The 14,915-nt window shown below is 44.6% G+C and overlaps 1 protein-coding gene across 1 annotated transcript in view; it reads left to right on the forward strand.

Annotated features, from left to right (window-relative positions):
* Positions 1-14,500, forward strand: part of LOC147015058 (L-lactate dehydrogenase A chain-like) — a 15,069-nt gene extending 569 nt beyond the window's left edge. Inside the window, exons 2-10 of the mRNA XM_085849430.1 lie at positions 2,802-2,890; positions 4,649-4,708; positions 4,903-5,020; positions 8,379-8,467; positions 10,358-10,442; positions 10,638-10,811; positions 11,457-11,598; positions 12,036-12,159; positions 13,981-14,500. Of these exons, the coding sequence (XP_085705556.1) occupies positions 2,822-2,890; positions 4,649-4,708; positions 4,903-5,020; positions 8,379-8,467; positions 10,358-10,442; positions 10,638-10,811; positions 11,457-11,598; positions 12,036-12,159; positions 13,981-14,145 (1,026 nt within the window). The 5' untranslated portion in view covers positions 2,802-2,821 and the 3' untranslated portion in view covers positions 14,146-14,500. The remainder of the gene's footprint in view (positions 1-2,801; positions 2,891-4,648; positions 4,709-4,902; positions 5,021-8,378; positions 8,468-10,357; positions 10,443-10,637; positions 10,812-11,456; positions 11,599-12,035; positions 12,160-13,980) is intronic.
* The last annotated feature ends 415 nt before the right edge of the window (positions 14,501-14,915 follow it).

Below are 14,915 nucleotides of genomic sequence, written 5' to 3' on the forward strand. Positions count from 1 at the left end.
GAACGCCAGGCCTGGCCAGCAAGTTTGTGAAAGACTTTGGCCAAGCTTTCCCTGACCAACCCCACAAGAACGGAGGAATACCTGTCGTGGCTATTGTTGAAGTCGAAGAGAAGTAAACAGGTGTAGGTGTGTGTTGTGTCAATTATTTCCCAATAACCGTCCAATCTCAGGTGTATACGTTCTCTGCATATCAATAATTAACCCCCCGTATGATCAGGGGAGGCTTATTGCTCTTGTCAGGTTTGTTTGTGCAATTAGTGCCCCCAATATTTAATGGCACCCAAGAGTTTCTTCGACCCCTTGGAGTACTTAGCCACCACTTCAAAAATTATTGTTATTATTATTTTCGTCTTGAACTCTCAACACTCCCAATTTCCGAGTTGTATCAATTTCTGAGCGACATCGCGGAGCCAGCTGGGACTATCGGAATGAAATTTTTCATCAATAATGCGAATATAAAGTATGCAGCGTTGACATAATTTGACCTTGACCTAATTTCATGGTCATGACCTAATTATAAACATTTTATTTTCACCAGAGAGAGACAGAGAGAGACAGAGACAGAGACATTGCCTTCCAGCTTCGAGCAGAGCGCATTGATGATTAATTTAAATCATACCCCGAGTTAAAGGTCAAGGTCAAATGGCGGTCTGAATAAAATAACAAGGTCAAGGTCAAATGGCCGTCTGAATAAAAATAATGCGTTTTTGTCATCATTCAATTTTGCTAATGCAGAATCTCAAAGACCGCTTGGCCTTCCAATTGCGTACCTGTGTCATAATAGTGTACCTGTACTGAAGTTGTGCACCTGATATTTGATTTGTGTGCTTGACCTACTTTTTCGGATTGTGACCTAATTACATAAAAAAACACCTTTTTGATCATAACTTGAATAATTTTCCTCCAATTTTCATGACGTTGGGTTTTATGGATGGAGTGGAGATGGGAACACATTTTCTTAATTTCCACTCCATCTCTTAATGTTGAAGGTCAAGGTCATACGGCGGTCCGAAAAAAATAGGGTCTTCATTAGCTCGCAGGCAAGAGAAAGTCACGGGGTGATTGTCATGGGTAAGTCTCCTCCAGTCGGGGTCATGGAATCGCTTTGTGGTCACACATATCTCGTTTGGACAAAACTTGGTGAATTAGTTGGTGAGATGACACGAACAAGCCAATTAGATTTGAGTTCAGGTACGGATCCATATCCTGCCTATCAGTGGGACACAAAACGTGAACTGTTCGGCCTGGCGGTTGCGTACGTGGCATACGTGCGAGTGTGTCTGCATTAAAAAAAATTCATTTTCTCGGCAACCGTTGGTTCGATTGACACGAAATTTTACCGAAGGAGTGCTTCTGCATGTATAATTTTTTTGTTCACAATTATGACGTCATAAGTCACGTGGTATGTACGCCATCTTGGCAAAACGTTACACCTCCACATCTCCCAAATCGCTCAATGGAAAAAAATTGAAACATGGCTCATTGTCAAGTACTCCCAATGGGGAATAAGATATGTTGATGATGTCGTCGGTGTCCATTATGACGTCAGAATTCGACAAGTCCAACGCTTGATCGGATCAGCATGAAAAAAAAATTCCTCTGCAACTGTGAGTCCGATGGACAAGAAATTTTCAGAATGCAAGAGGCTACTCCTGTAGAATTTTTTTTTAATGATAATTATGACATCATAGATCACGTGGTACAGGCGCCATCTTGGTAAAATCGAAAAAAGTTGCACCTCTATATCACCGAAATCACTCCATGGGAAAAAAAATTGAAACATGGCTTATTGTCAAGTACTCCCCTTGGGGAATAAGATATGTTCATGATGATGTCATTGGTACTTTATGACGTCATAATTCGACAAATACAACGCTTGATTCGATCAGTATGAATTTTCTCTGCAATTCCTGGTCCGATTGACACAAAATTTTCACCATAGGAGCGCCTCCTCCTGCGGAATGTTAATCGTAATTATGACGTCGTAGGTCATGTGGTACAGGCACCATCTTGGAAAAACTTCACACCTCGATATCTGAAACTACTCCGTGGAAAAAAAATTGCGATCTGGTTCATTGTCAACTACTCTCCATGGGGAATAAGATATGTTAATGATGATGTCATCGGTGCTTTAGTTATGACATCATAGTTTGACAAGTACAACACTTATGCGATCATTGTGAATTTTTTTTTCTCCGCAACTGTTGGTCTGTTGGACACGAAATTTTCACCATAGGAGCATTTCCTCCTGTAGAATATTTTAATGATGATCATGATGTCATAGGTCAGGTAGTACAGGTGCCATCTTGGGGAAAAAAAAAAAAAACATTGCACCTCTATCTCCAAAACCGCTGCCTGCGCAGGGTAGTTATTCTATGAATACCATCTCGTTTAAGAATACAATTTGTTCGCTGAATTACTTGTGATAATTCTGAACTCCCCCCCCCCCCTATTGTTCCTCCCATCCTGCCCTTTCCACCATGGTTTCTGAATAAAAAATTTTTCCAACATCCTTGGTTTGTACTAAAGAGGGAAATCAATTTTATTTTTGTTTTTAATTAACATCTCCAAGAAGGAAGCATTTTAAAAGTTTCAATTGTCACACATCTCTCTGTCTTAATGGTATCAGCAAGGTGAGGTCGCAAAACAGTTTGACTCCGCATTGCATGAGTGGTACCCCTACCATTACGAACCGCTGGATTTGCACATCCCAACACGTAACCAGATAGTTCACAATGGATTGAGCATTCAATGGAAAGCCAATGAGATGACACATATTGACGTGAAACTTTGATCCACAGTGACATCTCCTACTACAGCCATGTCGACCGTGCGGGACCGTCTTCTTAATGAGGTGTCACATGACACGGACACCAAGACGAAGACAAAGGTCAGTCAATGTACCTTACTTGTGCGTTTCACCGAGATGATCATTTGAAAAATAATCACTTTATCAATGAAGAAACTTGTCATGGTTTTGTACAACAAGGCTGAGCCTCGGGAGTTGGTCGTGAATCGGAAAACGCTGTTCATTCTTTTATCTTCTTGATTTGTGTGATTGCCTATCGTGTAGGTATTTCATTACCCATCCCAAGTTGTCCTCAGGACTTGAACAGTCATCGACCCCAAAGTGTGGTTGCCGGTCTTTATCTGTATAGGTCTTTACCTTGTCGTGGCTATGGGGTTCCAATCAGCAATGAAGTTGGTGTTTTATGAAATATGAAAGTTTCTATAAAAATCTCCAAAAAAAAAAACGTACAAAAGATAAATTTAAATAATGTGGAAGAACAAGAATGGACGGATAGGAAAGGTAAGCGGGACAAGCTGGACAGGTACATCGTGATCGGTGTTGAACTTTCTATATTCATCTTGCCCCGATACATCTTCTTCTCGGAAACTGCTCAATGCAAAAAATTGAAACATGCATACGTCATCAACTCCCCATGGGGTACATAGGGTGAAAACGATGACGTCATCGGTGAAGTGGTATTCCAGCCTTTTTTGAAACAAAATCCTTATCTGAAAAAAATCTGAAATCGATGCGAATGAATAATTAAATTTATGACATCATCTGGCACGTGGTCTGGCCATCATATTGGATTGAAAATCAAAACGTTTAAAAAAAAAAAAGCCTTCTTCTCCAGAACCACTTAATAGATCGATGCGAAAGTTCATGCAAATGATCTTGACTCGTCGTGGGCAATATAGCTTGAAAAAAATAAAATTCATATTCATCGTCATTGATGCGATTTCGCCTAAAAGTGGTCATTATATATCCTAATAATTTGCCATCCATCGGGACCAAACTCTGTACATAGCGTTGGTGCTGCCTCAGCAGTGTCCTTGGCTATTGGACACAATCCTGGACGGGTCACCACTCCGACACAGTATACCAGCAATCTGGCACTCATGTCGCCAACCTGAGAAGGATGACAGGCAGAGAACCCCACCTGGTATTAATTCAACAGCCGAGTGGGATTTTAACTCAGGATCCTGGGATCCCAAGCCCAGCACCCGAACCATAAAGCCAACACCAGGCATATCTCAAACGGGGAAATGGGCCATAATAGTTGGGTTTTCAGTTAACGATGGTATTTTGGTTCCGAATGAGCGCACGAGGCAAGACAATGTGCTCCACGTGTGCCGTTCGAGTTCAAAATTTGATTCTGACTCTTCAAATCCAAATAAACCACTGCTCTGGATCAGTGCCACGTCGAGTGAAAACAACATGGAGCATTCCCATCCTTCACAAGTTATTGAACTCCATAGTCCTTATTGGCCTGACCACACCTATAGGAATGAAGATGCTTGGCCAGAGTTTCCAAGGATTTGTACTGCAGCCTCTGGAACTCAACATAATGGAAGGAAAATGTTACTATTGCATTGCCAGAAGAAACCCAGATGGCTCACTAATAGCCCTAGAGGGCAGGGATTTTGGCCTGTGCCTTGGGCACTTCGCTCAGGCTGCATCCGTTGCCAAAGGAATTGTTATCCTTTTCCTTTGTGGTCTTTCATTCCACATCGTTTCAATGTACTCTAAATGTTTTGAAATGATTTATGATCATTTGCAAATGTCTGATTGATGAAACTTTGTAATTTCATCAATCATAATCCTCTCTTCTCTTTTTCCTCCTGCCTGCTGCTCCAGGTGACAATAGTTGGAATCGGACAAGTTGGAATGGCGTGTGCAGTGAGCATTCTACAACAGGTACATCTGTCCATCCGTTTACCTGTGTCTTTCCTCATCTTTCCCATTACTCTTTGCCCCTTTGTGTTTCCTGATTCAGATCAATCAGATATCATTGGAGATTCGTTTTCTTAAAGAGTCCCCTATTCTTTTGGTGATTTGTCCTTATCCTGCTATAGTATCCTAATTTGTCTGCCTCCATGGTACTCCATCAGCACATTGCAAATGAAGTGGCACTGGTGGACGTGGACAAAAACAAGCTGATGGGAGAAGTCATGGATCTCCAACATGGCTCTCTCTTCTTGAAAACATCAAAAATAATGGGAGATACAGGTAAAAACACACGATCCATACGAAGGAGCATCCATATTGTTCGACTTATAACAATGCTTGCTAATATTGTCACAAACAATCCTCTGAGGCATGTGAACCCTGGAGTGATTATTGCATCATTCATTTGGATTCTTCATAGCTTAAGGTTTCACAAGTTCATATAAAGCCACCTCAGAGCCATTGCAACATATATAACTACAGTAGTATAACAAATTATCCAGATTGATGCCAAAATGCAACCGAGGCTAACTTAACCAACTCACACAAGGGACCGTCCGCCCACACTCGGTCGTGCGATGGTTAGACCGTCCACCCACACTCGGTCGTGCGATGGTTAGACCGTCCACCCACACTCGGTCGTGCGATGGTTAGACCGTCCACCCACACTCGGTCATGCGATGGTTAGACCGTCCACCCACACTCGGTCGTGCGATGGTTAGACCGTCCACCCACACTCGGTCGTGCGATGGTTAGACCGTCCACCCACACTCGGTCGTGCGATGGTTAGACCGTCCACCCACACTCGGTCATGCGATGGTTAGACCATCCGCCCACACTCGGTCGTGCGATGGTTAGACCGTCCACCCACACTCGGTCGTGCGATGGTTAGACCGTCCACCCACACTCGGTCGTGCGATGGTTAGACCGTCCACCCACACTCGGTCGTGCGATGGTTAGACCGTCCACCCACACTCGGTCGTGCGATGGTTAGACCGTCCGCCCACACTCGGTCGTGCGATGGTTAGACCGTCCGCCCACACTCGGTCGTGCGATGGTTAGACCGTCCGCCCACACTCGGTCGTGCGATGGTTAGACCGTCCACCCACACTCGGTCGTGCGATGGTTAGACCGTCCACCCACACTCGGTCGTGCGATGGTTAGACCGTCCACCCACACTCGGTCGTGCGATGGTTAGACCGTCCACCCACACTCGGTCGTGCGATGGTTAGACCGTCCACCCACACTCGGTCGTGCGATGGTTAGACCGTCCACCCACACTCGGTCGTGCGATGGTTAGACCGTCCACCCACACTCGGTCGTGCGATGGTTAGACCGTCCACCCACACTCGGTCGTGCGATGATTAGACCGTCCGCCACACTCGGTCGTGCGATGGTTAGACCGTCCACCCACACTTGGTCGTGCGATGGTTAGACCGTCCGCCCACACTCGGTCGTGCGATGGTTAGACCGTCCACCCACACTCGGTCGTGCGATGGTTAGACCGTCCGCCCACACTCGGTCGTGCAATGATTAGACTGTCCGCCCACACTCGGTCGTGCGATGGTTAGACTGTCCGCCCACACTTGGTCGTGCGATGGTTAGACCGTCCACCCACACTCGGTCATGCGATGGTTAGACCGTCCGCCCACACTCGGTCGTTCAATGGTTAGACCGTCCGCTCACACTCGGTCGTGCGATGGTTAGACCGTCCACCCACACTCGGTCGTGCGATGGTTAGACCGTCCGCCCACACTCGGTCGTGCGATGGTTAGACCGTCCACCCACACTCGGTCGTGCGATAGTTAGACCGTCCGCCCACACTCGGTCGTGCGATGGTTAGACCGTCCGCCCACACTCGGTCGTGCGATGGTTAGACCGTCCACCCACACTCGGTCGTGCGATAGTTAGACCGTCCGCCCACACTCGGTCGTGCAATGATTAGACTGTCCGCCCACACTCGGTCGTGCGATGGTTAGACTGTCCGCCCACACTTGGTCGTGCGATGGTTAGACCGTCCACCCACACTCGGTCATGCGATGGTTAGACCGTCTGCCCACACTCGGTCGTGCGATGGTTAGACCGTCCGCCCACACTCGGTCGTGCGATGGTTAGACCGTCCGCCCACACTTGGTCGTATGATGGTTCGACCGTCCGCCCACACTCGGTCGTGTGACAGCAGGAGTACCCTCAAGATCAGAGGAACTCACTTCAATATACAGTGGCCTGCAAAAGTATGCCACCCCGTTCCAGTAATGCCACATTTCGAGGAATTTTGAAAAAACAATTTTTCCAAATGAAGTTTTTGATTCATAACTGAAGAGATCAAACTAAACACCGTTATAGATGAAGGAGGTTACATGTCAGGAATACCTGAAAAAAAAACATGTACAAATTAAAATTCACTGGTTGTAAAAGTATTCAGCCCCTCAGGTCAGTACTTGATGGAAGCACCTTTTACAGCAATGACTGCTAGGAGTGTTTCTGGGTAGATCTCTACCAGCTTTGTACAGTGAGATGGTGAAATCTTCACCCATTCTTCACGTGAAAATTGCTCGAGTTCTGCCAAGTTTGATGGGGAACATCGATGGACTGCAATGTTCAATTCTCGTCATAAATGTTCAATTGGGTTCAAGTCAGGACTTTGACTGGGCCACTCAAGAACATTCATTTACTTCTTATTCAGCCACTCCAGTGCGGCTTTGGCTTTGTTCTTCGGATCATTGTCCTGCTGAAATGTAAATCTCCGACCCAGTTTCAGATCCATAGCTGACTTGAGCAGGAATCAAGGATTCTCCTGTACTTTGCACCATCCATTGTCCCTTCTATTATGACAAGCTTGCCAGTCCCTGCTGGTGCAAAACAGCCCCAGAACATGATGCTGCCACCACAGTGCTTAACAGTATGCACGGCGATGGTGTTCACTGGGTGATATGCAGCGTTAGGCTTGTGCCAGATGAAACGCTTTGAATTTAGACCAAAAAGTTCAATTCTTGTCTCGTCTGACCACAGCACTTTTCTCCATATCCATACAGCATCATCAAGATGATTTTCACAAACTTTTTCATGAAATTTTCGAGCTTCGACATGTCTTTTTCAGTAATGGCTTCTTTCTTGCCACCTGTCCATAGAGGCCAGCTTTATGAAGGGAACACAATATCGTTGATTAACACTGACCCCCATCTCAGACATAGATCCTTACAGATCTTTCAAAGTCATTGTTTGATTTACAGTGACATCCCGAACCAGTTTCCTGTGCGTCCGGTTGCTGAGTTTGGATGGGCAATCTGATCTGGGTAGAGTCTAGGTAGTATGATACGTCTTCCACTTATTAATGATGGATTTCACCGTCCTCAGACATATCGAGTGACTTTGAAATCTTTTTATAACCCTCTCCTGAATGGCCATTCTCCATCACTTTATGTCTGACTTTTTTGGAAAGCTCCTCGGTCTTCATGTTTGCTTTGCTGTTTGACCGAGTGAGTTGCACATTAAAACTCCTTAGATAAGTGGGGGAGCATAATTTTTAAATTAAACCAATGATTACATACAGGTGAAACCTATTACACTTATTTTGAAACCTTTCAAACAATTTTCTCCTGACATGATTGTATTTGGACTTTGTGTGGACTGCTCACAGATTATGCCGTCACTGCTGGATCCAAGCTATGTGTGGTTACAGCTGGAGTTAGACAACAGGAAGGAGAGAGCAGATTGAACCTTGTACAGGTATGAATGTCCACAGATGAAGCAGCCACCAAAAATATTTTTCACAAATTTATTGTTTGATAAATGAAAAGCTCAAAAATAGAACAATCCAATTATATTCTGATTCTTATGCGTTGTTTGGATGCTGGGAATACATGTGGAGGATGGAAAGCATGGAAGGGTAATATATGTATTATGTATGCAAATGGCAACACGTTTGTGCCCCGCCACCCCCAACCCCACCCCCGATGGTGTGATGGTTAGTTATATGATGAAGTTCATGGCATGGAGGTGGGTGTTATTATTGTGGGTGTTAGGTATGATGAAGTCCAGACCACGGCAGGGGAGGGCGGAGGGAGGTGCCATTTAGCAGGGGTAAAGTGACTTTCAGGCCATGCTGCAGCACATGGAAAAACAAGTCCAATTGTGGGAAATGATATAGCTTGCAATGAACAAGTTATTCAGGAAGTGACATGAATGGCAGGCAAAGCATTCGGGGTAAAGCTGAGATGGATGGCAAAAAAAAAGTCCCTTCAACCCACCAAGGTTGGGTGACATCACGGCATTGACCATTCCTGGTTTGTAACTCCATGCCTGTTGATTCAGCATGAAGTCTTGACGTCTGTTCCTGTATCATTAGTTGGTATGCAAGGCTGAGAGGATGGCCCAGACTGACGCACACTCGCCTCTTATTTGTCCAGCATGCACTGAAATCCTGACCCAGCTATAAATCCAGGCGGGTGATTCATCAGCGTGTGTGTGCCATCCCTCGGATGGACGTTAAACGGGCAGCCCCTCTGGACGAGCTCTCACCAGTACCATGAACAAATTACAAATTCTTGCCCCGACATACTGGGGGCACTGCATCAGCGGCACAGCCATGCCCTCAGCCAATGATGCTACACCCTCAGCCTTGTGCTGCATACAAAATAATTTGATTTGCGGCCAATAGGTTTTGGTTTGTAATATAGCAGGAAGAGGGGCATTTGTATTTGTGTACAAACAAAACGTACTGTCGACCCAGCCTTACGGACTCCACTCACAGACTAGTTTTTGTGGGCTGTGTTATTTGGTTGTGGGTTGCTGCAAGTATAGTTGTTGCGAGAGTATTGGGTTTTTAGTTTGTTCGCAGTTGTGGTAGAAGTTAGGGTACAGTAAATCACAAGCATAGCCTTCATAAGGATGAGGAATTTAGAAAATATGGTTGTCAGCAAACAAGGCGGAACTCGGCAGAGCAAAACGTGCAGTAGGGCAACAAGGGGGCTTCAGAGACTACGTGCAGCGTAAGGAACAACATGAATATGTTCACAACATTGGGGGGTGGTGCAGATCGAGAGAATTTTCCAATGTCGTAAGTCAACAATAAAGCCGGTTATCGCGATTATCCTCGTCAAATTACAGATTCTTGTCCAAATTAGCTCCAGTCCAACATCAGGATTGGTAGCTGGTTGATGCAAAAACTTTCAAACACCAACCTCAACACATCCCACAAGAAGTTGGTGTTTAAGGGGTGCACTCAGGCAGCGGTGAGGAGGGGCCAGGAAGGCCATTGGCAGCACAACGCCATGACCGAAACCCAAATAATCACTTTCGAACATTTCGCAATGCTGACGATCTCCAGATTCAGAGCACAATGCATCTCTGAAGAAGAACCTCCATAATTACTCATACATCCAATCCCACATGTAGCAGCATTTGGTACAAAGTGTGACAGCTGTGCCTGCCACCAAAGACGAGCCAACGCCATATTGGAAACCAAATACGTAGTTTTACAACTATAATTATAACTTCGTTATTACGGCATTACTTTTGGAAGCATACTGCATCTACTCGAAAAACTTTCAGTATGCCTCAAAAATCATCTCAATTTCAACATCGTTATCATTCACCTGTTGACATTTTCACCCCCAGAGGAACGTGGGAGTTTTCAAACACATTATCCCTCCTCTTGTGAAGCACAGCCCAGATACCATGATATTGGTGGTCTCCAACCCAGGTGTGACTGTTTCCTGTTTGGCATCCTTGCAGTTTGAGAGTTCCAAACATTTGTTTGGCTGCCTGTGAGTTTGTGCTCGTAGTGCTGAAAAATATCAGACGTGATAGTGTTCATACATACATATATATGTATATCAAGGAATTTTGATGCTGTTCATCTTCAAGGACTTATTTTGTCAATCTTACCCATGTTTAGTGGACATCCTCACATGGGTTGCATGGAAGCTCAGTGGTCTCCCTTCTTCTCGGGTCTTGGGATCCGGGACGAATCTGGACTCTGCTCGCTTCCGTTTCCTGATGGGAGAAAAGCTCCATTTGAACCCAACGAGCGTACATGGACTTATTATTGGAGAGCACGGAGACAGCTCAGGTGAGATTGATAGGCGTACAGACAGTCTCCTGTGCTTAATCTCGCCCGTGTGCTTAGCCTCCTGCTCGTCTTGTTCGTGACTGCCTCATCGACCGCTTCAATGTCTCCACGACGAGACCAAAAGTCTCACCCGGTTTCTCGTTTCCCTCCCCGTCTGTGCTCGAGTCTGGTGTGACGCACCTTGGGTCTCTTAGATTTAATATTCGTTTACATAATTTATTCAATGAATTGTCTGTGTCTGTGTCTCTTTCTCCTCCGGCAGATCAATCTTCCATAATAATATTTGTTGGAGATCAAGTCCCGTTAAAAGAGTTAAGAGCCTTGTATGCTTCTTGCGTTCCCGCACTCGCTTGCAGTCTCCATTTGGGTTGAACACGGTAAAAAAGTTTCAGTTCATCGTGGGATTGACACCTCCCACCACAATGCGGTCCATGTTAATTGACCCGTTGATGCTACGATATATTACACACGCTGAGCTATGGATGTGTGTAATATATATAATATTCATGGGAATGCAGTAATCGATGATCATTCATTAAATTGTTAAAATAAAATGTGTAAATATTTAAATAATTGTGAGTGGGCCATTTACAGCCTTGTATCTTTCTCTCGAGTGTACTTTTCCATTCGTGTTTTTTGCCCCAGTGCCTGTATGGAGTGGAACAAATGTTGCCGGGGTGAGTATGGCAACACTGAACCCACAACTAGTGCACAAGAAAGGTGATAAATCAGAGGATGAAGGAGAGGCTGCAAGCTGGAACAAGATCCATCATGATGTTGTTCACAGGTAACAGCAGTTCCAGGTAACATTTGGCATGTGATGGAATTGTTCTGTACCTTGGCTGACTGCACACCTCAACTCCAGTTTATGACCTCCACCATCCGTGGAACCACCTTCCCAAGGCTGTTGATCCCACTGTTCCCTGTAGGGCTTCAAGCAAGCAGTGCACCACCATCTTATGTCACCTCCCCATCTCCACATATGACCTTTTCTACCTCCATTCACCCAAAATAACCCTAACTCTCTTCTTCACAGGTTACTGTGTTTCCTCTCCTGATCATCTTTTCCTGTTCCTCCATTCTCTTGTATGTTTGGCCCCACTATCGGTACATTGCGAGTTATCCTCCCACCCCTCGCTCTTCCACGTGCTAAGATTTTGTATATAAAAAATTATTAAACCACCAATCAATCAACCACTCACCACCATTCATCATCCCTTCCAGTGCTTATGAAGTTATCAAGCTGAAAGGTTACACCTCATGGGCTATCGGGATGAGTGTTGCCTCACTAACACATTCCTTGCTCTGGAATCTACGTACCGTGCACGCCGTGTCCACAAACGTACAGGTACGTTTTTTTCAGTGACACGAGGAGTGTTGATATAAAATAAATTCTGAAACGTCAGGCAAGATGTGTCGAAAGGCCATAATTGTGAAGACGTTATTGTTATATATGTATATCGTACAACCTTTGGGGATATCTGTTTATTACGTACACAAGGGTGGGAATTTGGACCCCCTGACACTTCACCCCCTCCCCCCATCCCCCTCGTATGCTCCATACATGCACCTCCCTCCCATTTCTTCCCAAACTGCCCTTCTTTACCAATTCTCTCCTCCTATCCCCCATTCTCCATCACCCCTCCCAACTCCTCTGAATTTTCATTATTTCAAGCAACCCCCCCCCCCGCCCCTGTCCTTTATGACATAATAAATAGATTATATCATATAGTTAATTTATATGAACAGCTGTGTAGTGATGATGCCGATGTCATGGAAATCAAACACGAGTAGAAAGTGGTTTTGGCTTTTCTTCTCTTTCACCAATTCCAAACAATCTATCTATACATTACTAAAACCCTCATCATGTATGTATTATGTATTATATATATATATATATATATATATATATATATATATATATATATATATATATATATATATGCATATATATGTATGTATGTATGTATGTTCCGGAAATACAGCCAAAACGGTACACGATAGCGCAAAATATTTTTAGGGCCACCTTACTCACCATTCTCCTGCGGTGTGCAGTAACAAGTTTCGTTCAAATCGGGCAAAGAAAAAAATTATTAAAAAAAAATCAATTCCCGATTCAGTCAAGTTCTCTTCGAGAGTATTTGATCAAAACAAACAACCTCAGCGATATAGTTCGCTGGAGCTATGTTTTCTTTTTTTGAAATGATTTTTTTTTTTTTTTTCATCAACCGCTGTCACAACGGGAACCCAATGGGTTCACGGGTCATCTCGTATAAGATACACATTGTGTATGAGCAAGGTGGTCTGTCCGAGGATGGGTACACACTGAAGCAGTTTCTTAGCAAGGATTACACGAGGTGGTTTGCCATGTCCTCCCCATGGTAGTCAGGGCCTAATATTGAAATTTCGCCAAGATGCTGGCAGACTCGTCAACACTCGGCGAATAGCACCTTTGAGTATTTAACGTGCATCAGCAACACATGCTGGTAGAAGAGTCCCGAGCTTCGCATGCAATCCACAAAATGAAGCAAGTGTGTCTCGTGGTATTTGCAAACCCAGGCAAAAATGCTGCAGTTAGAACTATAGTATATGAGAGTACTACTCTCATATGCTAGAGTTGGTAACAGTTCCTACTACAGGAAAGGAATGATATTTTTCCTGGGAACAGTGTGGGTATTATGACAGGTAGACACGAGTAGTGCATGTGTGGTAATGTAGGTAACAAATCCCATTGTGCATAGGATGAGCAATTGATAGCCTGAACAACAAAATGTACGAAACATCAGGTGGGTGAGATGGTTATGCACAACAGGAAGGTCATCCCACTTTTCTCAAATTTGTGGAACCGACTCCATGTATCAGTCACATCTTCTGTCCATTCCTTCAAGACCACAAACCATCAGTGTCTCACGGTCTCTCGCATCCCATGTCCACTCACAAGCTCTTCTGCTCGGAGCGACCCAGAGAGTGGAAGGAATATACTCCAGGGTAATAATAAAGTGAAAATGGGTCGTGTCGCGTATTTATTGCCACATTTGACTCGGTTTGTCGAACAGTTTACACCGGATAACGGGGAGTGATGCAAACACGATTGGAGCAGATTAAGGTGTAGAAGCATTTTGGCAGTTGTCATCATACGAGTATAACATTAAATAATTATGTTTTTCAGGGTCTACATGACATCAAAGAGGAGGTTTTTCTGTCAGTACCTTGTGCCCTGGGCTCCTCTGGAGTTTGTGCTGTGCTGAAACAACCGCTGAGCGAGGGAGAGAAGGCCAAGCTGAACGAGAGCGCTCACACGCTATGGGGAGTGCAGAAGGACCTGAAAATGTAAACCGATTCAATGGGAACACCAGGAAAATTTGGATTATCCGAAGGGGGGTTGGGGGGTGTAGTGGGAGGAAATCCTGCTTCTGAAGACACCAACAGGGGCAGAAGATAAACAAGTGGGTCATTTTGAAAAAGAGAGGAAGGAATACGAGATTGGAATATTGACATTCTGTGACAAATTCATTTATTTATTTTGGGGAATTTTGAGATGTAAAACGGAAGTGCGGATGAGCCAAGAGATAAAAAGAATGAAGTAACTCAATGAATGAAGAATACACCTTGGTTATGTGTTGCATGTTTTTGTCTTTCTGCCAAATTGTGTCTTTACGCAGCGGAGTAAAAATCCAGAGGTACAGCAATTCAGCCTCGCCTGATTTGATCCCAAAATCCATTTGAACGTGTACACACAATCCAGCAGTGAGGGGATCAACGAACTGGGTAGAGGAGAGAACGAAAGAGCAACCTGAAAGTAGAGCGAGGGCAGAAAAGATCTTGGAGAGGGATGGAGGATGACCCGGTGGTGTACTGGTAACTTGAAGCCATGCAGGGTCGCCCGGGTCGAACAGACCGTGGAAGGAGGTTTCACAAGCTGGAGAAGAGGAGGAATGGAGTGGAGGTCAATTACAAACAAACTCAGACATTGCATCGTAAGAAGCGGATAATTGATGCGAGCGACATACCAAACAAACCAAAGCATAACAACAAAAGTTTAAAGTAAGACTACTTACTGTGACCAATTATAATGAAGCTAAGTCCGACATGGTGATTAAGACG

The sequence above is a fragment of the Eptatretus burgeri genome, chromosome 12 (assembly GCF_056783735.1).
Source record: "Eptatretus burgeri isolate ZD-2024b chromosome 12, Ebu_testis_v1, whole genome shotgun sequence".
NCBI lineage: Eukaryota > Metazoa > Chordata > Myxini > Myxiniformes > Myxinidae > Eptatretus > Eptatretus burgeri.